General features: G+C 48.8%; 1 protein-coding gene across 3 annotated transcripts in view; it reads left to right on the plus strand.

The window, feature by feature from the left end:
* Positions 1–20,396, plus strand: part of LOC146355864 (uncharacterized) — a 33,991-nt gene extending 13,595 nt beyond the window's left edge. For 2 of the 3 annotated variants that reach the window (XM_084830844.1, XM_084830845.1), the window contains one exon: positions 6,838–7,888. Coding sequence is in view for 1 of the 3 variants with exons in the window: in XM_084830845.1 (XP_084686971.1) it covers positions 6,838–6,879 (42 nt within the window). In the remaining 2 variants the exon portion in view is untranslated. Of the gene's footprint in view, positions 1–6,837; positions 7,889–11,937 lie in introns of those variants that run through there. The other variant, XM_084830843.1, reaches the window with a different exon arrangement.
* Positions 20,397–24,941: the final 4,545 nt, after the last annotated feature.

Consider the following 24,941-nt stretch of genomic DNA (forward strand, 5'->3'; position numbering starts at 1 on the left):
CACGTGTATGGTTCTCTGCCAGCTGGATAGATGTTGTAGGTTTGTGCTTGGTGTAATAGCTCCTGGCTCTCAGGGAACAAGGTTGTTCCCTTGAAGCCAAGATTGCTGACCTGGAGAAGCTGAGAGAGGCAGGGAGGTTGCTGGATGAGACTTTTGGGGACCTGAAAGTGGTGTCCCAATCCCTGAATGAGAGCTCCTCTGTTGACACAGAGAATTGGGATCTTGGGAAAGGAGCAAGTCATTCTGAGGGAGAGAAATGATCCTTTAGAAGAGATCCATTCCTTGGAAAATGAAAAACATATCCCCTCAGGCTGAAGATGTGCCTCCAGGGGGCGGGAGACTTGTGGTACTGGGAGAGTCAATCATTAGACACATAGACAGCTGGACTGTGATGGGCGTGTTGACTGCATGGAAAATTGCCTGCCTGGTTGCAGAGATCACGTGCCATCTAGATAGCTTTGTAGTTAGTGCTGGGACAAGGTCAGTGGTCGTGGTCCATTTTGATACCAGTGACGTGGGGAAATGTAGTTGTGAGGTCCTGGAAGCCACATTAGGTTGCTAGGTAGGAGGTTGAAATCCAGGACCACCAAGGTGGCTTTGTCTGAAATGGTACCTGTTCCACATGCAAGACCAGGCAGAAAGTGTTTGGCAAGAAAAAGCAGTGCAGGTGAGGAAGAGTTCTAGGCCATGAAAGATGTTGGTACCAGCAAAGCTTTTATTTATTTATTACATTTATATCCCATCTTTTTTCCTCCTACGGAACCCAAGGTGGTGTACATAATCCGCCTCCTCTCCATTTTCTCCTCACAACAACAACCCTGTGAGGTAGGTTGGGCTGAGAGTCTGCGACTGACGCAAAGTCACCCAGTGAGCTTTATGGCCAAGTGGGGACTAGAGTCCCAGATCTCCCAACTCCCAGTCCAACACTCTAGCCTCTACACCACACTGGCTGTCAAAGCTTTTCTGCTGGTGTACCAGCATATAAACGGGAGTGGTTTCTTAGCTCCATTATCAATTACTTATTTCTGACAAGTGGATCTGACTAAGCGCTTAACACATTATCATAGAATCATAGAATAGTAGGGTTGGAAGGGGCCTACAAGACCATCGAGTCCAACGCCCTGCTCAGCACAGGAATCCAAGTCAAAGCATCCCTGACAAATGGCTGTCCAGCCTCGTCTTGAACGCCTCCAGTGTGGGAGAGCCCACCACCTCCCTAGGTCATTGGCTCCATTGTCGTATTGCTCTAACAGTCAGGACGTTTCAGCTGATGTTCAGCCGGAATCTGGCTTCCAGTAACTTGAGCCCACATCTTCACCACACTATTTTCCTGCCACCCTGGCGGATGCTCCCTAACTTTTTTTGAATATCGGGAGCGGCCTGCTCCACAAACATACCTACTATCAGGGCAGCATGCCTTGCCTCATCAGGGCCAGTGCCCTCATGCATGTGCAGAGTGCGAGTCAAACGAACCAGGGAATCAGCGGGGGTTTCTGATTTTTCTGGAGTCACAGCCCACACCTTAGACCAGTTTACAGTTTTCTGACCCATTTGTTGTAGAACGGTGCACATCCGTTCTTGGTACTGAGTTACGACTGTCCAATCGGCTGCATCATTCAGATTTAACGGGGTCGGGGTAGGCGTTTAAGACCTCTATCTGACCCATTTGTGTGCAGACACTTTGGATTTGGTTTATAGCTGGATATATCCCTTGGGATGGCACCAGATCTTGGTTCTCTGGGTAGGGAGACGGTGGACAAGGCGGCAGAGGCAGTGTGGATGGTACGCTCGCGAAGGACACTGCTTTACTTCTTGCCTGCCTTTTCTCAGCCACGTCGGCCTAGAGAAACCAATAATCCATGTCTTCAGGCACCCTGTCCTCTAGAACAAGGGGAGATCTCTTAAGATGTTTTGGTTGAAGGATCCTTCGGGTGGCCATGAGTGACTAAGAGTGGCCATTTTTCTGTGCACAACAGAACCAAGTGCTTCTTACTCAAACCAGCCATGCTTGGCAGAGTATTCCATTGCTTAAGTATAACATTGAGAGATGAGCCCGTCGGGACACTCCGACCCCCACCCATTTTTTCTCCTTCAACCAGTTAAGGCTGTCCTGTATATACCTTTCAATACTTAATGGACATCACCTGAAACAAAGGAAACCAACCAGGGGGTCTCACCTTTTTTTACCAGTGAATCTTACCCTACTTGGAGTTGGCCTTGGTTTTGAAGCACACCTGTCCCGCCCGTCCAAGAAGACCCGTCTATGACCCCGCCCCCCGGCAAAGGTGAAGTGCAGGCTGAAGGGGCAGGATTGCAGCTTGAGATCGATAGGCATATATGGTCAAGGAACACCTAATTCCTTTGAATGAATTCAAATCTCCAGGGCCAGATGAACTGCATCCTAGAATAATAAAGGAACTGGCAGAAGAACTCTCAGAACTGCTGTCTATTCTCTTTGAGAAATCATGGAGGACGGGGGATGTGCCAGATGACTGGAGGAGGGCTAATGTGGTCCCTATCTTCAAAAAGGGCAAAAAGGAGGACCCTGGGAACTACAGACCAGTCAGTCTGACATCAATGGAGCAGATTATAATGCGATCAGTCTTTAAGCAGCTTGAAATCAATGCAGTGCTTACTCGAAGCCAACATGGATTTGTCAAGAACAAATCCTGCCAGACAAATCTGATCTCATTTTTGGATCAGGTCGCCTTCCTTGTGGACTGTGGGAATGCTGTGGATATAATATACCTCGACTTCAGCAAAGCTTTCCACAAAGTGCCCCATGATATCCTGATGAGCAAACTAGGTCAAAGTGGGCTAGACGAAACAACCATCAGGTGGATCCACAGTTGGCTACAGGATCGGACTCAAAGAGTACTTATCAATGGGATCTTCTGAAACTGGGGAGAGGTGACAAGCAGGATACCGCAGGGCTCAGTCCTGGACCCAGTGCTGTTCAACATTTTTATTAATGACTTGGAGGAGGAGGTGCGGGGACTGCTGATGAAATTTGCAGATGACACAAAATTGGGCGGGATAGCTAATACTTTGGAAGACAGAAACAAAATTCAAAGTGATCTTGATAGGCTGGAGCGCTGGGCAGAAAACAACAGAATGAAATCTAATAGGGATAAATGCCACGTTCCTCAGCTGGGAAAAAGAAACCAAATGCACAGTTACAAGACTGGGTGGTGGTGCTGCTGCTGAATGCCAGGTCGGCCCAAAATAAGACCTCCCTCATCCATGATTTGATTGTGGATGAGGGGGCTGACCTGGCATGTATTACTGAGACCTGGGTGGGGGAACTGGGAGGGGTCACTCTCTCCCAGCTGTGCCCTCCTGGGTACTTGGTGCAGCACCAACACCGACTTGAGGGTCGGGGAAGGGGTTTTGGTGTTGTCGTGGTATATAGGAATTCAATCTCCCTCTCCAGGCTTCCTGCTCATTCGAGTGCAGATCTTTAGTGTCTGTACCTTGTGTTGGGTACCCGGGACAGATTAGGGATTCTGTTGGTGTACCGCCCACCCCGCTGCCCATCGGACTCCCTGCCTGAGCTGACGGAGGTGGTCTCGGACTTGGTGTTGAGGACCCCCAGGATGATGGTCCTGGGGGATCTCAACTTCCATGCCGAGGCCGCTGTATCCGGGGCGGCTCAGGACTTCATGGCCGCCATGACAACCATGGGGCTGTCCCAACATGTCATCGGCCCAACGCATATAAAGGGACACACGCTTGAACTGGTTTTCTCAACTGGGCAGGAGGATGGTGATCTGAAAGTGGAGGACTTAACATCTGTCCCTTTGTCATGGTCAGATCACTTCCTGCTGAGGTTTAGACTTCTGGCAGCCTTTCCCATCTGCAAGGGTGGGGGACCTATTAAAATGGTCCGCCCCCGGAGATTAATGGATTCCGATGGATTCCAGAGGGCTCTGGGGGATTTTCCTGCTGGTATGGCTGGTGCTCCTGTCGAAGCCCAGGTCGCTCTGTGGAATGCAGAGATGACTCGGGCGGTTGACACGATCGCGCCCAAGCGCCCTCTCCCTCTGAGCAGAGCCCGGCCAGCTCCTTGGTATACACCTGAGCTGAGGGCAATGAAGCAAGAGGGGAGATGGCTAGAACGCAGGTGGAGGAAAACTTGTGCTGAGTCTGACCGAACACAGGTAAGAGCCCACTATCAAGCCTACTCTGTGGCGGTGAGGGTGGCAAAGAGGCAGTTCTTTTCCACCAGCATTGCATCTTCTCAGTGTCGTCCGGCGGAGCTTTTCCGAGTGGTTCGCGGCCTGTTACATTCTGGGCCAGGGAGAGAGACGGTGGAACACTCGGTAGCACGCTGTGACGAGTTTGCGCGGAACTTTGAGGATAAAGTCGCTCAGATTCGTCATGAATTGGACACCACCATTAATGCAGTTCCATTGGTAGAGGCGTTCAGAGCACCGTCTGGTCCAGTTTTATTGGATGAGTTTCAGTTACTGAGGCCTGAGGATGCGGACAAGGTGCTTGGCCAAGTCCGATCGACCACTTGTGTGCTTGACCCTTGCCCTTCATGGCTTATTAAATCAAACAAAGAAGGGATGTGCGGCTGGGTCCAGAAGGTTGTAAATTCCTCCTTGAGAGAGGGAGTGGTGCCTGCCGCTTTAAAAGAGGCGGTAATTAGACCACTCCTGAAAAAGCCTAACCTGGACCCAGAGGATGTTAACAATTATAGGCCAGTGGCCAACATCCCCTTCCTGGGCAAGGTGCTTGAGCGGGTGGTTGTAGGACAGCTCCAGGCACTCTTGAATGAAACGGATTATCTAGATCCATTTCAATCGGGCTTCAGGCCTGGTTTTGGAACGGAAACTGCCTTGGTCGCCCTGTGGGATGACCTCTGCCGGGAGAGGGACAGGGGGAGTGCGACCCTGTTGATTCTCCTGGACCTCTCAGCGGCTTTCGATACCATCGACCATGGTATCCTTCTGGATAGGTTGTCTGGGTTGGGAGTTGGAGGCACTGCACTACAGTGGTTCCGCTCCTACTTGGTTGGCCGATTCCAGAAGGTGGTGCTGGGGGATTATTGCTCTGTGCCATGGCAATTGTGCCATGGGGTTCCACAGGGCTCTATTTTATCCCCCATGCTGTTTAACATCTACATGAAACCGCTGGGGGATGTTATCCGGAGGTGTGGGCTGAGGTGCCATCAATATGCGGATGACACCCAGCTCTACCTCTCTTTCTCATCAAACCCAGGTGAGGCAGTGGCTGTTCTGAACCAGTGCCTGGGCACGGTAATGGACTGGATGAGGGCTAATAAACTGAAACTCAATCCAGACAAGACGGAGGTACTGTTAGTGGGTGGTTCGTCTGCCCGGCTAGGTGATATTCAACCTGTTCTGGAGGGGGTTGCACTCCCCCTAAAGGATCAGGTTCGTAGTTTGGGGGTGCTCTTGGATCCAGAACTGTCACTTGAGGCACAGGTGAACTCAGTGGCACGGAGCACTTTTTATCAGCTTAGGCTGGTATACCAACTACGCCCTTATCTGGACAGAGATAGCCTAGCTACAGTTATCCATGCTCTGATAACTTCTCGTCTGGATTACTGCAATGCGTTATACGTGGGGCTGCCTTTGAAAACGGTCCGGAAACTTCAGCTGGTCCAAAATAGGGCAGCAAGATTGTTAACAGGGACTGGCCTGCGAGCTCATATTACGCCAGTACTTTTCCAGCTGCACTGGCTGCCAGTCCATTTCCGGGCCCGATTCAAAGTGCTGGTGTTAACATTCAAAGCCCTTAACGGCTTGGGGCCAGGTTACCTGAAGAATCGCCTCCTCCCATATGTGCCTGCCCGGACCTTAAGATCATCATCAGCGGCCCTTCTCCGTGAGCCCCTGCCAAAGGAAGTGAGGCGGGTGGCTACTAGGAGGAGGGCTTTTTCTGTTGTGGCACCCCGGCTCTGGAATGAGCTCCCTAGTGAGGTTCGCCTGGCGCCTACATTGTACTCCTTTCGGCGCCAGGTGAAGACCTTTTTATTTTCCCAGGCATTTTAGCTTTCTAAATTTTTATCTTTGCTGTTTTAAATCTGTATTTTAAACTCCTGTACTGCTGCTAGGTTTTATTGTGGTTGTATTGTTATATTGTGGTTTTAATGTTCTATATATTTTAAATTGTTTTATTGTGTGTTGTTTGGTTTTAGTTTTTGTGAACCGCCCAGAGAGCTTCGGCTATTGGGCGGTATAGAAATGAAATAAATAAAATAAATAAAATAAGACGGGGGATACTTGGTTCAACAATACTACAAGCAAGAAGGACCTTGGAGGGAATTGGGGATATAAATCATAGAAGCCAAGTATCCCCCATCTTGTAACTGTGCCTTTGGTTTCTTTTTCCTAGTGGAGGAACTTGGCATTTATCCCTATTACATGTCATTCTGTTGTTCTCTGCCCAGCACTCCAGCCTATCAAGATCACTTTGAATTTTTTTTCTGTCTTCCAGGGTAAATAAAACTACTAAAACTATTGAATGGGGAGAAAGGGGTGATGCTGGAGGAGGGAAGGAGACGGGGGCGGCATTCCTATGATCTTCCCTATTGCCGCCCCAGCCTCCTTCCCTGGCCCTGAAGCCTCTGCTTATCTATCGTTTCTGATCTTTCAGGGTCCGGAGAGAATTTTTCATACTCCAGAAAAACAGTCAGGTCTGCTCAGTGAATTAAATTAAGGTCCACAGTTCTGGACCAGAGTTTCTTGACGAAAGCTTTTCTGTTCCTTGGCTGATCATTTACAGATCCTTTCCACCGCAAAGTACTCCAAAGTCTAGAAAATAGGACCCTGTTAACAACTGACCATTCTTTTTCTTTCCAAACAGGTGATGAGCAGGACAGTGGGAGTAATAAGAAGCCACCCGTAGGGTCCTTGGAAGCCATCCGGCATGAAGCAGAACAAGGGACCTGCATGAATAAAGGCGCAGCAAAGTGGCACAAATCCGTCAAGCAACGGGAGGAAGAAGTCACCTGCTTCTCAGAGTCCTGGTTTCCATGAAGCCCTGATCCTATGAGATCATGTAGGAAGCAGGAGAAAGTGTCAAGTGTGGGGGGAAATGTTGTTGTTGTTCAGTCGTTAAGTCATGTCCGACTCTTCGTGACCCCATGGACCATAGCACGCCAGGCCTTCCTATCTTCCGCTCTCTCCTGGAGTATGCTCAAGTTCATATTCATTGCATCGGTGATGCTATCTAGCCATCTCATCCTCTGCTGTCCCCTTCTCCTTTTGCCTTCAATCTTTCCCAGCATCAGGGTCTTTTCCAGGGAGTTTTCTCTTTGCATTCGGTGGCCAAAATATTTGAGCTTCAGCTTCGGTATCTGTCCTTCCAATGAGCAGTCAAGGTTGATTTCCTTTAGGATTGACTGATTTGTTGTCCTTGCAGTCCAGGGGACTCGTAAGAGTCTTCACCAGCACCACAGTTCGAAGGCATCAATTCTTCGGTGCTCGCCTTCCTTATTGTCTAGCTCTCACAGCCATACATTACTACTGGGAAAAGCATAGCTTTGATTATAGGAATCTTTGTCGGCAAGGTGATGTTTCTGCTTCTTACTATGCTGTCTAGGTTGGCCATAGCTTTCCTCCCAAGGAGCAAGCGTATTTGCATTTCATGGCTACAGACACCGTCTGCGGTGATCTTGGAGCCCAAGAAAATAAAATCTGTCACTGCTTCCATTTCTTCCCCTTCTATGTGCCAGGAAGTGATGGGGCCAGATGCCATGATCTTAGGTTTTTTTAATGTTGAGTTTCAAACCAGCTTTTGCACTCCCCTGTGTCACCCTCAACAAGAGGCTCTTTAGATCCTCTTTGCTTTCTGCCATTAGGGTGGTATCGTCTGCATATCTGAGGTTGTTGATCATTCTCCCAGCAATCTTAATTCCGACCTGTGATTCATCCAACCTGGCGTTTCTCATGATGTACTCTGCATATAAGTTAAATAAGCAGGGCGACAATATACAGCCTTGTCATACTCCTTTCCCAATTTGGAACCAATCGGTTGTTCCATGTCCGGTTCTTACTGTTGCTTCTTGTCCCTCGTACAGGTTTCTCAGGAGACAGGTAAGGTGGTCTGGTACTCCCATCTCTTTAAGAATTTGCCACAGTTTGTTGTGATCCACACCATCAAAGGCTTTAGCATAGTAAATGAATCAGAAACAGACGTTCTTCTGGAATTCTCTTGCTTTCTCCATGATCCAGCAAATGTTGGCAATTTGATCTCTAGTTCCTCTGCCTCTTCGAAACTCAGCTTGTACTTCCGGTAGTTCTCTGTTCACATGCTGCTGAAGCCTAGCTTGTAGGATTTTGAGCATCACCTTGCTGGCATGTGAAATGAGCACAATTATACCGTAGTTTGAACACTCTTTGGCATTGCCCTTCTTTGGAACTGGAATGTAAACTGACGTTTTCCAGTCTTGTGGCCACTGTTGAGTGTTCCAAATTTGTTGGCATATTGAGTGCAGCACTTTAACAGCAACATCTTTTAGGATTTTAAATAGCTCAGCTGGAATACTGTCATCTCCGCTAGCTTTGTTGTTAGTAATGCTTCCTAAGGCCCACTTGACTTCACTCTCTAGGATGTCCGGCTCAAGTTTAGTGACCGCACTATCATGGCTATCAGGGACATTCAGATCTTTCCTGTATAGTTCTTCTGTGTATTCTTTCCACCTCTTCTTAATCTCATCTGCTTCTGTTAGGTCCCTGCCTTCTTTGTCCTTTATCATGCCCGTCTTTGCACAAAACGTTCCCTTGAGATCTCCAATTTTCTTGAAGAGATCTCTAGTCTTTCCCATTCTGTTGTTTTCCTCGATTTCTTTGCATTGTTCATTTAAGAAGGCCTTCTTGTCTCTCCTTGCTATTCTCTGGAACTCTGCATTCAGTTGGATATATCTTCCCCTTTCTCCCTTGCTTTTCGCTTCCCTTCTTTCCTCAGCTACTTGTAAAGCCCCATCAGACAGCCACTTTGCTTTCCTGCATTTCTTTTTCTTTGGGATGGATTGAGTTGCTGCCTCCAGGACAATGTTACGGACCTCCGTCCATAGTTCCTCAGGCACTCTGTATATCAGGTCTAATCCCTTAAATCTATTCCTCACCTCCTCTGTATATTTGTAAGGGATATGATTTAGGTCATACCTGAATAGTTTAGTGGTTTTCCCTACGTTCTTCAATTTAAGCTGAAATTTTGCAACAAGAAGCTCATGATCTGAGCCACAGTCAGCTCCAGGTCTTGTTCTTACTGACTGTATGGAGCTTCTCCATCTTTGGCTGCAAAGGACATAATCAATCTGATTTCGATATTGACCATCTGGTGATGTCCATGTGTAGAGTCACCTCTTGTGCTGTTGGAAAAGCGTGTTTGCTATGATCAGCGTGTTCTCTCGGCAAAACTCTATTAGCCTTTGTCCTGCTTCATTTTGTACACCAAGGCCATGCTTGCCTGTTATCCTGGTTATTTCTTGACTGCCTGCTTTAGCATTCCAATCCCCTATGATGGACATCTTTTTTTGGTGTTAGTTCTAGAAGGTGTTGTAGGTCTTCATAGAACCGATCAACCTCTGTATCTTCAGCCTCAGTGGCTGGGGCATAGACTTGAATTACTGTGATGCTGAATGACTATGAGTGCTACTCCATTTCTTCTAAGGGATTCTTGCCCACGGTAGTAGATATGATGGTCACCTGAATTAAATTCGCCCATGCCTGTCCATTTTAGTTCGCTGATTCCCAAGATGTCGATGTTCAATCTTGCCATCTCATGTTTGACCACCTCCAGCTTACCTTGATTCATTGATCTGACATTCCAGGTTCCTAAACAATATTGTTCTTTACAGCATCGGACTTTCTTTTCACCACCAGACACATCCACAGCTGAGTGTCCTTTCGGGTTTGGCCCAGCCGCTTCACTCTTTCTGGCGCTACTTGGAAATTCCCTCTGCTCTTCCCCAGTAGTATATTGGACACCTTCTGACCTGAGGGGCTCATCTTCCAGTGTCATATCTTTTAGCCTTGTGATACGTTCCATGGGGTTTTCTTGGCAAGAATCCTGGAGTGGGTTGCCATTTCCTTCTCCAGTGGACCACATTTTGTCAGAACTCTCTGCCATGACCTGTCTGTCCTGGGTGGCCCTGCACGGCATAGCTTATGGCTTCACTGAGTTACGCAAGCCCCTTCGCCACAACAAGGCAGTGATCCATGAAGCGGGTAGGGGGAATTATTGAGGATCAATTGAAATTAGAAAGATATTGCAGAACCCACACAGGGAAGAAGCCATATCAATGCATGCTGTGTCGAAAAAGGTCACCCCCTAAATTCACACTGAAGAGCCCAAATAGCGGAACAAGAGGGGCCCTCAGGCACTGGGTTGGGGGTTCCATTTCTTATCTTTCTATACCACCCAACAGGGAAGGCTCTCTGCAGCGCGCACAAATATGGAACCCCTTGCAAATACAGCATCGTGCTTAATATGAACGCTGTTTACATGCAAACGTATGAACAGGCAGCAAAAACTCACACAACGGTCACCGCTGGTTGAAATGGGGAGCATTGGCATCCCTCCGGGCAGGTGGGCAAAAGCCAGGGCTCACAGGCCTTGAACAGGCAGCTCAGGGGTGCTTTGAGAGGGCTCCTAGCAGCAGGATCTCATAGGAAAGTCACGGGGAACTCTGCTCTGGAGTCTTCCTTTTCTCAGCCCCCAGTCGGCTGTTGTGCCACGAACCCCAGTCCAGTTCAGGAGAACCTTAAAGGACAGGCCTCCCGTTCCCATTGCCGGATTTGTTGTCAGAACACAGAGAGAACCGTGCTTGGTTTCACCTATGGCTCGTCCCGCATCCAGAGAGATGTCCCAAAACAACCGGAGCACTGGAGTCTTATGAGACGCTGGCAAGTGGGGTCCTCAGTCAAGGCCCCTGCACCACCCGGGTCCATCAGCCTACACGCAGCTCTTGCTCTGTGCGCCTGTGTGTGTGTTCCAAGCTGCAAAATGGCGCGCGTTCTCTCTTCCACATTGCTGCTGTGCTCTGTGGTTGGCTTCTAAGCTCTGTGCCTCCCTGCTACTGGAATGCTGGTGCCACTTTTCACTGCAGGAAGGGATGTCTGGTAACGGGGAGACGGGGGCAGTCTGAAAAAACATCAGTCTGAAAGGTGGGTGGGCTGCGGGGGCGAAGAGTGACACGTGGACCTGGGGGTGTCATGGGACTGGCAGGGAGGCCAGGAAAAATGGGCTCCCTGGTCCTGTTTGCCCTTCCCTTCCCTTCCAAAAACCTTTCCGAGGTTACCAGGTGGAATTTTTTATTTTCCCCTCCTGCCTCCACCAGACAGCCGATAAACCTTCTGCGTCTCTGGGAAACACTCTTCTAGATAGTCTGGAGTTTGGCTTCTAGGCGTGGGGCGAGTAACACAACAGAAAAAGAGATCACACCATTTAAGCCACAACATTTCAAACAACATGTACTGAAAAAGTATCATTATTAAGAAAATGGTATTAACTTAAAATAAAATAACATAAGAACATAAGAAGAGCCATGCTGGATCAGACCAAAGGTCCATCTAGTCCAGCGTTCTGTTCACACAGCCGTCCAACCAGCTGTCGACCAGGAACCCACAAGCTCATAGGGGAGATGCTCCAGCCCCTTGATCATTTCAGGATGCAATCCTGTGCATGTTTAGACAAAAGAAAGTCCTACAACTCCCAGCATGTTGGGACTTGTAGGCTTTTTTTCTGTCTAAACTTGCAAAGGATTGCACCCTTAGTTGCCCTTTTCTGCACTTTTTCCAGCTCTGCAATATCTTTTTTTAGGGGTGGTGGCCAGAACTGTACAGAGTTTTCCAAGTGTGGTCGCACTGTAGATTTGTATAAGGGCAGTATGATATGAGCAGTTTTGTTCTCCAGTCCTTTTCTAATTATGCCTAACATGGAATTTACCTTTTTTTACAGCGGCTGCATGCTGGGGTGACATTTTATCGAGCTGTTCACCACAACCCCAAGATCTCTTTCTTGGGCAGTCTCTGCTAGCTCAGATCCCATCAGGTTATGCTTGAAGTTGGGTTTTTTTGCCGTAATGTGCATCACTTTACACTTGCTTACCTTGAACCGCATTTGCCATTTAGATGCCCATTCTCTTCACAATCCCTTTTTGTTTTAACCACCCTAAATAATTAGGTGTCATCAGCAACCTTGGCCACTTCGCCTCTCACTCCTCATTCCAGATCACTTATGAACAGGTTGAAAAGCACCGGTCTTAATACAGACCCCCGTGGTTCCCCACTATTTACTTCCCTCCACTGGGAGAATTTACCAATTCTTCCTACTCTCTGTGTTCTGTTCTTTAACCAGTTGCTGACCCATGAGAGGACCTCTTATTCCATGGCTGCTAAAGTTGCTCAGGACTCTTTGGTGAGGGACTTTGTGAAAAGCCTTTTGGAAATCCAAGCAAACAATATCTACCGGATACCCCTGTCTACATGTTGATTGACCCTCTCAAAGAACTCTTTAGTGAGACCGGACTTTTTAAAGTGGCATATGCTGCAGCAGGGGCGTTGAACCTCTTGAGCCCCAAGAGCCAAATTCAATTTTGGAGAAGGTTTTGTGGGCCACATCCCAGTGTTGGGTGGGTCCAAATGAAAAAGGGGTGGGGCAAAATCCCAAACATGCCAGCATAGTGTGTGCAAAAGGAGGAAGGGGGCTGCCCCACCTCGCAGCAGTGTAGGCAGGGGAAGGACGTTGCTCAGGCTGAACACCAACCCAGCAAGGCAGGCTGCCACCACCCCTTACGTCCAAGTCGGCCTGAGCCAGGGGATGCTCAAATCCTACAGGACACCCCTCAGGCTTATGAAATGGGGGGCCAAAAGAGCACCCTTGTTTCCAAGGCTTAGGCCTGAAACCTTAAACAGTAGCATTAACCGAGAGGAAGACTCTGGATTTAGCACGGAGGCAATTTAGAGTGGCGCACACAGCCAGCCAGCCAGAAGAGGCAGCAAGTTTACTGGGGAAGGGGAATAAAGGTTACACAACAACCAGAGTACGTTTGTAAATGACACTTCAAGGAAGTATCGGGGGGGGGGGGGTAGGGGTTCCCACAAGAATGCAGCTGAGATCACTCGGTCCATGTAGCTAGGTCCTGCTCTGACCTGGGGGCTAGAGACATCTCAGGAAAGGGCACCTAAAATGACCAAGGGGCTGGAGCAACTCCCCTGTGAGGGAAGGTCACAACAGCTGGGATTGTTGAGCTTGGGAAAAAGCCAAGTAAGGAGAGACATGATCAGAGGTGTACAAAATTATGCCCAGTGTGGAGAAGGTGGATAGGCAGACATTTTTCTCCCTCTCTCCTCAAGCTAGAACCCAAAGGGGTCTTCTCATAAAGCTGAAGGGTGGGAGGCTCAGGATAGATCAAAGACAGAAGTCTTCACACAGCACATAGTCCAACTATGGAGTTTGCTACCGCAGGATGTAGTGATGGGCTCCAATTTGGATGGCTTTAAAAGGGGGTTAGACAAATTCCTGGAGAAGAGGGCTACAATGGTTAGTAGTCCTAACGGCTCTGCTACCTCCAGTATCAGAGGCAGTAAGTCTCTATGCTTCCTCCAGTATCAGAGGCAGTAAGCCTATGTACCCCAGTTGCTGGGGAACCTGGGTGGGAGGGTGCTGTTGCACTCATGTCCTGCTTGTGGGTTTCCCATCAACAGCTGGTTGGCCACTGCCTGATGCCAGCCCCATTCTAACCAACCAGTTCTATCTGCACAATATCAAAACAGCTGAGCAACCTCTCCAGCTCAGCCCTATGCATGTTTACTCAGAGGCACACATTGCTGAGTTAGGGCATTAAAGGGGACAAAAGAGCAAGGTGAAGGCATCGCAGTTTCCTGTATGGGAGCATCTTTCTTTGCTGGCAATGAAGATTACATAGGAGTGGAGATAAGGGCAGTGAAGACAGCAAGGTTAGTATTAGAGCGGGTTTTTATGACTCCAATTCACCCCCCACCCCCAAATCACCCTCTGATGTGGCAGGCCAGCATATGGGGGAAATAGTTGTTTCCTCCTTTTAAAAAAGGAGCGACTGCGTAGAAAAGGGAGGGGGGTGAGCAGTGGCCGGTCAGTGCTCCCAGCCTTTGTCTTTAGCCCTGGAAACAACTGAGAAAAAGAAAGGAGAAATGTCTTGCAAGTAAAGGGCAACCATGCAACTCAAGCGTGGTGTAACTCAGTGGGGTAACTCAAGTGTCTGAGGCACATTAGGCCTGTTCCCCACCTAGGCCTCGTCTCTGGGCCTGATCTACCTCAGACACTTCATTTGCAAACCATTTCTCCTTCCCTTGGGGGACCGTCAGATCTCACACAGACACCCGAAGTCACCATCGCACATGGTGTGCCAGCATAGGGGGAAATCTTTTTTACATTGTGAAGAAAAGGGTGACTGCACGGAGCAGCGAGGGAGGGAGAGCAGTGGCTGCCCTGTGCCCCTGCCCTTTTTATCCTTAGGCCTCGGAAAGGCTGGGAAGGGCGTCTCTCCCGGCTGGTGAAACCTGCCCCCCGCCCCAGGGAAGGGGAAATGTTTAGACCGTAATGGGCAGCTTGAACAGTGTAACTCATGTGTCTGCAGTAGGATAGGCCTATTCTCTGCTGAGAGATGCCAATATGGCCCTTTCTTTTCAGGACAGTTCACCTTCCCTGGGCAAGTGGGGAGAGCGATTTCACCAGCCCTGACAGGAGCCCTTCCCTGCTATTTCCAGGGCTAAAGGCAAAAAGGATGTTCTCTGCTAAGAGTCTCTGGGTCGTATTGGAAAATTAGAATGTATCAATGGTTTTATCTTAAACCTCCTGCTTACATTTATGACAGGCTCCCGTTTCCCGTCTACTAAAATTTGGCCAGGCAAGGAGAAGTGGCTGCCTTGACTCTGAAAAGTGCTGATTTCACACATTGCTAGGCAATAGTCACACTGACAACAGCTCACAATGAAATGAAGGACTTTTGTGGTAAAATTTCATTTACACACATACTTTCATACTTTACAGAAACAGAAAGAAAAGAGTTAGATTTGCATTAAATATGCCAGCAGAAGCTCTATCCACCCCCCCCTTCCTCTGAGAAGAAGTATTCTTGGAGCCAGGATAGAAGGCAGGGCCTCTCCCGCAAGGTAAAACGGCCTTTAATACCCCTTAGTCCTATGCCAGCTTTACCTAATACCATACTTGGTAACTGTTGGATTTGTAACTATTGACTGATGTCAGGATTTGTCCCGTTTCAGTAGGTCTTGTGGCCTCTGAACCCAAGTCTGCTTCAGGTTTTAGGAAGCATAATGTCGAGTCCAGTACGCCTGGGAAGGTCACTGCCATGGCAGCATATCACTGTTCAGTTTCTCAGCTAGTTATGGCGAAAGGAGGGATCAAATCCAAAGAGTAAGTACACCTTATGAATCGGCTCCATTTCGGACTTGAGCTTATTTCTGAGTTATTGCCAGAGAGATCTTCCATGGGAAACAAGCGAGAGTGGAGGAGGGCTGTTTAGGAAGATATTTGAGCTCTCAGCTCCCAGGCTTCATTTTGAGTACTGTGTCCAGTTCTAAGTACCTGTATCGCCTTGGCCGTGGGCGTTGAACTTTTAGGTTAGAGGTGCCAGGATAGTGATAAATCAGATTCAAAGGTTTACTTACAAGGAGTACTTTATTGGCTAACTTACAGCACACAGGCGTACCCAGTGGCTGGATCAGACAGCTTCTCTGAACCCCAAGCCATTGGGTACAATGGGTCTTATACTCTACATGTTAGCAACAAGCAGCATAACCACAGCAAGCACCCCTAGTGGGCATTCCCAGCATGGGCTAACAGCACTAGTTCTCAGCACAGCCACCTGTAGCTTTACGGTAAACAAACTCTGCTTCTCAGGCACCTCAGTGATAAGACACTCTCCTCATTAGCGAGGAATGTTCTTGGAGCTGCTTCTCCCCCTCTTGACTCATCCGGCTACATCAGGAGGCTGGTTAAGGGAAAACAGCAGCCCTCTGACCAAAGGCAGAGAGCATTGTGGATCTAAGCCACTCTAAAACTACTAATAGCTTGGTTCAGGCCTGGGGCCTTACAAAGCAAGAAAGGCAAATGGGGAACACAAAATTCTAGAGCACCAATACAAAGCACAAGACATGGATGAGCCTCAGAGCATGTTTTTTTTTTAAAAAAAGCAAACAGTTGCTGGAAATCTTGCCTGAAGCAAAGACTTGGGATTGCACGATCAGAGGGGGCTGCGGAATATGGGTTGTTTCCTCTGCCCCCATGCATGCCTCGCGTTTCCTTAATTACCCACGCCATGTTGCAGGTTCCTGTGTTGTCTGAACCTGGCACGTGGCATGGGTGTGTGTGTCTAACCCACCCTACCACCCATGGCTCATAGTAGGGGCTGTGGGGTGGGTTAAAAGCCACGCACACTGGGTTCGGACGACACAGCAACCCATGATGTAGCGTGGGTAATTAGGGAAACGCTGGTCACACAAGTGGCACGGGCAGAGGAAGCAACCCATACTGGGTTATTTTGCCCACTGATAATCCAAACACAGCCAAAAACTTGGGTTCAGATGATCCCAGGGGGCTAAACAAGCCACGGTGGCTTGTTTAATCCGTTGTACATGCCAGTTGCATGCTGCTGCCATTTCCCTAATTACCTGCTTGGGCACGGCTTGCATGTCCTGTGAACCCAGGTGGCATGGCTTGTGGGGAGGGGGACCTCAGTTGTGCGAACTGGCCAAAAGAGTGAGAGAGACATGGAGAATTTTCCACAGCTCTGGCTGGCTGGCTGAGGACGAGGCGAAACGGGGTTCCAGCAAGAGGCTGGCAGCAGGCTGGCAAGATGGACTGGGAATGACAGATGGACTAGGATGCTTGTATGTGTGTGTTGTGTGGGTGTGAGTGGGAGTGGGAGAACTGCGGAGTGTGTGTGAGTAACAAATTGGACAATACAACCAGTCAGCGAAGGCCTGGGTGAAGACATGGTTCTTTACTTCAGGCTTAAAGCATGCCACAGTTGGTACCTCCCAAATACCAAGGGAGAGGACATTGCATAAGGAGGGCGTCACCACAGAGGAGGCCCATTTCTGGGTTGCCACAAGACAGCAATCTGCAGGTTGCCTACTGCATTTGATAATTTTTCAGCTTCCACAAGATAGTGGTGCCTCATTATCGAACATTTTTCCATTTGGCGATGACCCAGAGATGGGCCTTCCATGCTGTGGTGCTCGCCTTGAGGAACGAGCTCCCCTCCAAAGTATGCCAGGCCTCAACGTTGGCATGTCTGAGGCATTTATTATCCCTGCCCAACTAGGTACTTAAGGTGGGGCTGCCAGAGGCAGCACCTTGGCACACGCCAAGGTATAAACAGCAGGTAGTTGTGTCTGATCAATCAGCAATTGTATCAACTGTAAATTCTTTAAAGAGGTTACTTGAAACCCATGAGCCTGATGATAAGCTCGTAGGTCTCATGTCATGGATGGCTAGAGAGCATGATAAGAATGTTACTTCATTTCTATCTAAAAGGCAGGGACGCAAATGGTGGCCGCTATGCCATTTGCGACCCTGCCTTTTGCCATGATAAACTATGTAAATACTTACGTAGCCTATCACGGCCTAATGCAAGGACGCAAATGGCGTAGTGGCCGCCATTTGCGCCCCTGCTCTTTGCTGTGATAGGCTGTGTAAGTATTTACGTAGCCTATCACGGCCTAATGCAAGGATGCAAATGGCGGATGCTACGATGTCCGCCATTTGTGGCCGCAGCGGCCCGGCAGCGGCCCGAAATCCGGCTGCGGCCAGCCCCAGCCAGGTGAGGATTTTTTTTACCTCCTGAATTATTCAAGAGTAATGATCCATTTCAGTCGGGCTTCAGGCCTGGGCATGAGACAAAAACTGCCTTGGTCGCCTTGGTGGATGATATGAGGAGGTCTCTGGATAGGGATGAATGCTCCTTCCTTGTTCTCCTCGACCTCTCAGCGGCTTTTGATACCGTTGGCCACGGTATCCTCCTGGACCGCCTGGAGGGGTTGGGGCATTGGAGACACCATATTATGGTGGTTCCGGTCCTTCTTCTCTGGCTGGTACCAGAGGGTAGCACTGGGAGAGGGGGTTTCGTGGCCGCTCACTTGTGGGGTGCCACAGGGTTCCATCCTCTCCCCGATGCTATTTAACATCTATGTGAAGCCGCTGGGGGCTATCATCAGGAGGCTTGGGGTGTGGTGTCATCAGTATGTGGATGACATGCAGTGCTACCTCTCGTTCAAATCTTCACCAAGGTTGGCCGTAGAATCCCTGTCCAAATGTCTGGAGACGGTGAGTGGCTGGATGGGGCGGAAGCTGAACCCTGACAAGCTGAAGCTGAACCCTGACAAGACTGAGGTACTTTTGGTGGGAGACAAGAGGAGGTTGGGGGATGTTGACCTGGTGTTGAATGGAGTATGGCTACCGTTGAAAGACCAGGTCCGCAGCTTGGGGTTCATCTTAGACTCCCAGTTGTCCATGGAGGCTCAGGTGTCAGCTGTGAGCCGGACAGCGCTGTACCAACTCCATCTGATACGGCAGCTGCGCACCTACCTTCCCGACCATCTGCTCCCATCAGTAGTACATGCCCTGGTCTCCTCTCGTTTAGACTACTGTAATGCGCTCTCCGTGGGGTTACCCTTGAAGACGGTTCGGAAGCTGCAGCTGGTACAGAACGCGGCGGCTCGCCTGATTAAAGGCAGCTGCCAGCGAGATCACATCACTCCAGTGCTGAAGGAGCTGCACTGGTTACCAGTTGTTTTCCAGGCCAAATTCAAGGTGTTGGTTTTGACCTTTAAAACCCTATACGGTTCCGGCCCAGCCTATCTCAAGGAGCGCCTCCAGCAACACCAGATAGGCCACTCAACAAGATCAGCCTCGGATGGCCTTCTCTCTGCCCCATCAGCCAGGACAGCTAGGCTGGTGAGGACGAGGGAGAGAGCCTTCTCTGTGGTGGCCCCCACGCTGTGGAACTCCCTCCCTAGGGAACTCCGCCATGCCCCCTCTTTAATGAGCTTCTGCAATGCATTAAAAACGTGGTTGTCCAGGCAGGCATTTGGGGTGGGCTAGGGTAATTTTAGAAATGTGATGTTTTTAATGTTGAATTTTATTGTATAAACTGTTTTTATTGTTGTACATCGCCCAGAGTGGCTGGGTGACTGGCCAGATGGGCGATTAATACATTTAATTAATAAAGAAATAAAGTAGGTTGGTGGGCATCACTACTGGTGAGATTGTTCACTCATATAAACAGCACAGGCTGTATCCCAAAGGGTTAGAATCTTAGTATAGTTATACCGCTATTTAAAAAAGGTAACCAACAGGACCCTAGTAAGTACAGGCCAATTAGTCTGATTGATATTCCAGCAAAAATTTATGCTAAGCACCTCTTAGACAAACTAGAGTGGTAGGCGGAAGAAAATGCAATTTTTGCAGAAGAGCAGTCTGGTTTTAGGAAAGGACTATCTGCCATGGATAACTGTTATATTTTACACAATCTCTTATGCAAGTATTCCATTAAGGGTGGACAGCTTTTTGCAGCTATCATAGATAGCTGCAAAAAGATTAAAATTTAAAATCATTAAATTTTAATCTTGCTTCTTTTGCAATGATCTTTGGATTGAGTCATAAACGTATTACTTATTTACATTGTCATACTGCACCCTCTTATAAATCTAGTGGGGAGGACTGTGGCTGGTACTTTGGAGGGGAAGTGAGGTGTAAACATGTCATTTTACCCATTATTTGTGTATGGTTTTTAAATTGGTTTTTATTGTATTTTATCCAGTGTGTTTTTAAATTGTGATGGCCCATGGCTTTGAACGATAAAGGTTCAATAAGGTATTTATGCACTGATAATAAGGATTTATAAACATCAATTGTGGGCCGATATACCTGGTTAGCGTCAGTAAGTGTTTCCAATAGCAAAGGAGACTCTGAGGCAGTAAAAGCAGCTGGACTGAACAAAAACAAAAATTAAAAGTTTTTGCCCTTGGTTTGGACTGACGTGCAACCGCAGTACTCAGCTAGGCCCCTCCCACATATTGAATGCATACACAGAGCAAGATTACAAACAGATGTAACCAGTAAGGAAGACGACCAAATGGGTATTTAAGGTAATATTCTATCTGGAAATAACTTTATAAAACTTACAAAACTGTGTTTAATGTGATAATTACATATAACCTATGTTTAATCAACATATGTAGATATTCACACACAGAGACACAAATTATATATGTGTGGTTATACTTATGTGGGGGGGGAGAAAGCGGGGGGGAGACTAGAAAAAGCAAAAAAGAAGAAGACAGATCCTTGGCTTTAATTTTGATGCCAGTGAGAAATGATTCTGCAGCATCAGAACTTAAAAACATCTTCATCTGGCCTTTGGGGAAAAAATGCAAAATGTGGCAGGATATTTGATATATTGCAAAGTGATTTGCTTTGCAAGATTTCTCACCTTGGTAAACTGTCTTCTTCTATGAGTGATTTCTTTAGTATAATTAGGGAAGAGCATAATCTTATCATTGGCTGGCCCCCACCGAAGCTCTCCTCTCTGTCTCGCTGTACGCAGCAGATATTCTTTCCTGGAGGCCCGTAGAAATTGAACAATAACCAGTCCTGCTCTAGAACTTCAGATAGAACCAGGAACACGATAAGCAAGCTCAATATCAAGTGGAAAACCAGAAGACAGTGCCAATAACTCACGCAGAAATTCATCCATAAACTCAGCAAGACAAAAGTCTGTCGCCAATTCTCTAAGGCCAAGAATACGCAGATTAGCTCTCTGAGTGCGGGCTTCTAATTGAGAAATCTGAAATACACTGTGAGAGGCATCCTTTGCAGTTTCATGAGCAGTGATCCAGTCTTCAAGTGCATCAACTTTTGTCTCCATCTTTTGAAGACAAACATCTATCGAATCTACAGACCCTTGAAGAGTATTGATGGAATCCTGAATCGATTTCAACTGTTTGAGCTGCTTTGACTGAAACGTTGTGAAATATGCATTTTAATTTACCCAGGACCACTCAGTTGATCAGGCTGAGAGGTTTGGGATCTTACGAGGTGGAAATAGGATGCACGCACAGACCAATGTAGATGAAAGAAAAGAAGATTTATTGAAATAAAAGAAATAAGCAAAAGTAGAACTCCCTCGGAGAGTTGCATGCTGAGGCTTAAGAGGTTGCACGCCTCCTAGTTACAAACTTAAGTTACCCAAATGTGGTGCGTTAAAGGACTAAGCATACAGTTAGTCTCTGTTACACAACTCCCTGCTCAGTCCATGCCACAGCCAGCCCACTGTGCAATAGGTAAATGGTGTCAGCCAGGCTCTATCCAGATCCTGCTGTTTTGTCCACAAACCTCCAGACAGTATGACAGGACAAAGATAATTGCGCCTTATCTATGCCCTGCACAGTAAAATCCTTTCCCTGAATTCTACCCAACACATACCACACACAGCCAAGCAGTTGGCCAGAGCACTTCATATGTATCCTGTAGATCAAGGGTACTGTTGGTATGTGCAGACACAATGATCCAGATGCAACCACACCCCTCCTGAACAATGGCAGATTCAGGGGTTTTATACCTCTTTTCCTTCGCTGGGGCCTATGGCATCAAAGGGGGAGGGGTTGGCATGTTCTTTGTTGATAATACATCATGTCCTGAATTCCAAGATTGATGGTTGTGACTGACAGACTGACACATCCTTCCAACTCCCCAACATCTCTCAAGGTTGTTTCTGTGGTCATAAAATACCGTCCTTTGTTATGAAAACATCTGCAGATACCTCTCCTTATTGGCCCATTTCCATCTTCTGCAACCGATACTTTGGCAATCTTCAGCACATACCAGAGCACCCCTTTTGGTCTCCTGGAGTGATTTGGATAAGATTTTAGATGATCAAAAATTGGTAGAATTCAGCTGAGAGCAGCAAGACTCTGCCTATGTCTCCCATGTTTTGGTACATATTTGTTCATAGTTACATTTTGATTTCCTAGAGAATAAGCCAAGCAATCATTATCAATGAAATAAAAGGAACAAAAATTTCGTTTTGGCAAGGAACAAGTAGTCCCCCTTCACTCTTGAACAGAATCTTGCAGATTGGTGGGGGCTTTTTGCACTCCATGAATTTAAGGAAGTTCTCTCTTGTATGGGCTGTTTCATGTAAAGCAGAACTTTGCTCTGACTGAAACTTTCTCCACAATCCAGATTTACATGGCTTCGCTGCTGGTAAGTCCTTTGATGTTGAGTAAAGGTTCTTAGATGAATGAAGCTCTCTATAAATCTGTGTACAGAATTATTCCAATTGCAGTAAGAGCAGCACGAAGAGCATGAAGATGGAGCAGCAAGACTAATTCAATCACAAGCGCTCCAGTCTGACCCCGTGTGCACCAGCCTTGAGCCAAGGGCGGGATGTAAACGCGGTGCCGCCGAGAACGAGATGCACCACCCGCCGTGCCCGGGGAGTCCCAGAAGCGCCGCTGCCCTCCCTCGAACCCCAGTCCTCGCTTCGCTGGCGCAGGGCCCTCTGCGCGCGCTGCAGGCGAACTCAAGGACTCGCCGCGCTGAACCCGCGCACAGCCCCCGGGGCGGCCGAGGCGCGTTCCCGTGCGCGTAGCCGCCCGTCGCGCCGCCGGCGCCGCCGGATGACTTCGGGCGGCAGCAGCAGTGGCTGCCGTGCTGGAGCCGAGGCGCGAATAGGGGTTGGCGGAGCCCCGCGTACGAAGCCCCCGAGGGATTCTGCTCTCTTAGCTGTTTTACGTTGAAATCCCGCCATCTCCCTCCTAGGGAACCCGAGGCGGCGACGCCTCCTCCTCCCGCTCCGCTCTACGCGCACAGCCCCCGTGAGGCAGGCTGGCGAGGGCCTGTGACAGGCCCAAGTCGCCCAGGGAGCTCCCGCGGCCCGGCGGGGACCAGCCCCGGCGCCCCGCCGCCCCGCCCGCCCTCCTCCGAGGCCCCCTCTCTGCAAAGGCCCTCGCATCTCGCCTCCGGGCCTCCCGGAGGTGGGACTCCGCGGCGACGCTCTCCCGGCGCAGCCCAGGCGCCCCGCGAGCCCGCCGAGGCGCGCTCCCAGGGCGGCGGGCGTGGGGCGGCGGCCCGCGAGCCCTCGCCCGGGGGAGCCGCCCGGGGACTGCGGCGCCCACCAGTCCCGCCTCCCCACCCTCCTCCAGCGGGCGAGGAGCACGGCGCCCCCGCAGCGCCGTGTCCCGCCGGGCGGGCGGCGCTTCCTCGCTCTCGCTCCCCAAACCAGGGCGAACGCGCGCGCAACCGGACAGCTGTTGCCCGCGCGGAAGGCGCGCGAGCCCCCGCAGCGCCTGCGCCCGACGCGTGGAGCCAGGTTGCCCCGTTCCCAGCAATCGCGCTTGGCGCGCACCTTCTCTGGCGCGCGTGTCTGGCATTTCCATGGGTGCGAACGTCATCTAAATTGCTACCGTTCTCGGGGACGTGTAATGCTCACCGCTGCAAATAGCGCCTAACCCAACACGGAGTTAACCGCCAACAGCGTGAAGCCCGTTTCTCCTCCATCTCCCACAGAAGATCAGATGGCCATCACGGAAACAGAAGGTGAGGCCTGAACAAAGCAGGGAATGTTTTCTATTATTGCTTGAAATAGAAACACCTCTTTGTAGGCGTCAGTGAATTATAGGGGGGGGGGCATTATTATCACTATCCCGGCTGCAGAAATGCACAACCTCCGATATGCAGACGATACCACCCTAATGGCAGAAAGCGAAGAGGATCTAAAGAGCCTCTTGTTGAGGGTGAAAGAGGAGAGTGCAAAAGCTGGTTTGAAACTCAACATTAAAAAAACTAAGATCATGTCATCTGGCCCTATCACTTCCTGGCATATAGAAGGGGAAGAAATGGAAGCAGTGACAGATTTTACTTTCTTGGGCTCCAAGATCACCGCAGATGGTGACTGTAGCCATGAAATTAAAAGACGCTTGCTCCTTGGGAGGAAAGCTATGGCCAACCTAGACAGCATAGTAAGAAGCAGAGACATCACCTTGCCGACAAAGGTCCGTCTAATCAAAGCTATGGTTTTCCCAGTAGTAATGTATGGCTGTGAGAGCTGGACTATAAGGAAGGCTGAGCGCCGAAGAATTGATGCTTTCGAACTGTGGTGCTGGAGAAGACTCTTACGAGTCCCCTGGACTGCAAGGAGGTCAAATCAGTCCATCCTAAAGGAAATCAACCCTGAGTGCTCATTGGAAGGACAGATAATGAAGCTGAAGCTCCAATATTTTGGCCACCTAATGCGAAGAGAAAACTCCCTGGAAAAGACCCTGATGCTGGGAAAGACTGAAGGCAAAAGGAGAAGGGGACGGCAGAGGATGAGATGGCTAGATAGCATCACGGATGCAATGAATATGAACTTGAGCACACTCCGGGAGAGAGCGCAGGACAGGAAGGCCTGGCGTGCTATGGTCCATGGGGTCACGAAGAGTCGGACACGACTGAACAACAACAACATGAGTTGCAACTGATGAAACCCAAGTAATACAGTCTCACACCCACAAACTAAAATCTTATATACTGTATATCACGTCTAATATATACATACATACATGAGTTAAGAGAAAGTGGAAGGAGAAAAAAACAGATATATGTAAACAACCATCTCTGGGATACTGCCCGGATCTTATAACCCAAACAAACCGACAGGCAACAATTGTTTGTGCATTCCCAGCTCATGGGACTGAAAAATATGTCTCCCGTGCTTTACCAACAAGCCAAGCTTTTTAAATCAATTTAATGATTTAACTTTTATCATCTGTCCTTCAACGAAGATGTGTGCATTCTTTGATGTGACTGCTCCGACTAAAACTCTTTCTACACTCCGTACATTTATATGGTTTCTCCCCTCTGCAGTTTCTTTGATGTTGGCTAATACTACTGCTAAAACTGAACCTCCTTCCACTCCA

Source organism: Heloderma suspectum, chromosome 2 (genome assembly GCF_057233095.1).
Source record: "Heloderma suspectum isolate Gila_16-S chromosome 2, 16-S_ref, whole genome shotgun sequence".
NCBI lineage: Eukaryota > Metazoa > Chordata > Lepidosauria > Squamata > Helodermatidae > Heloderma > Heloderma suspectum.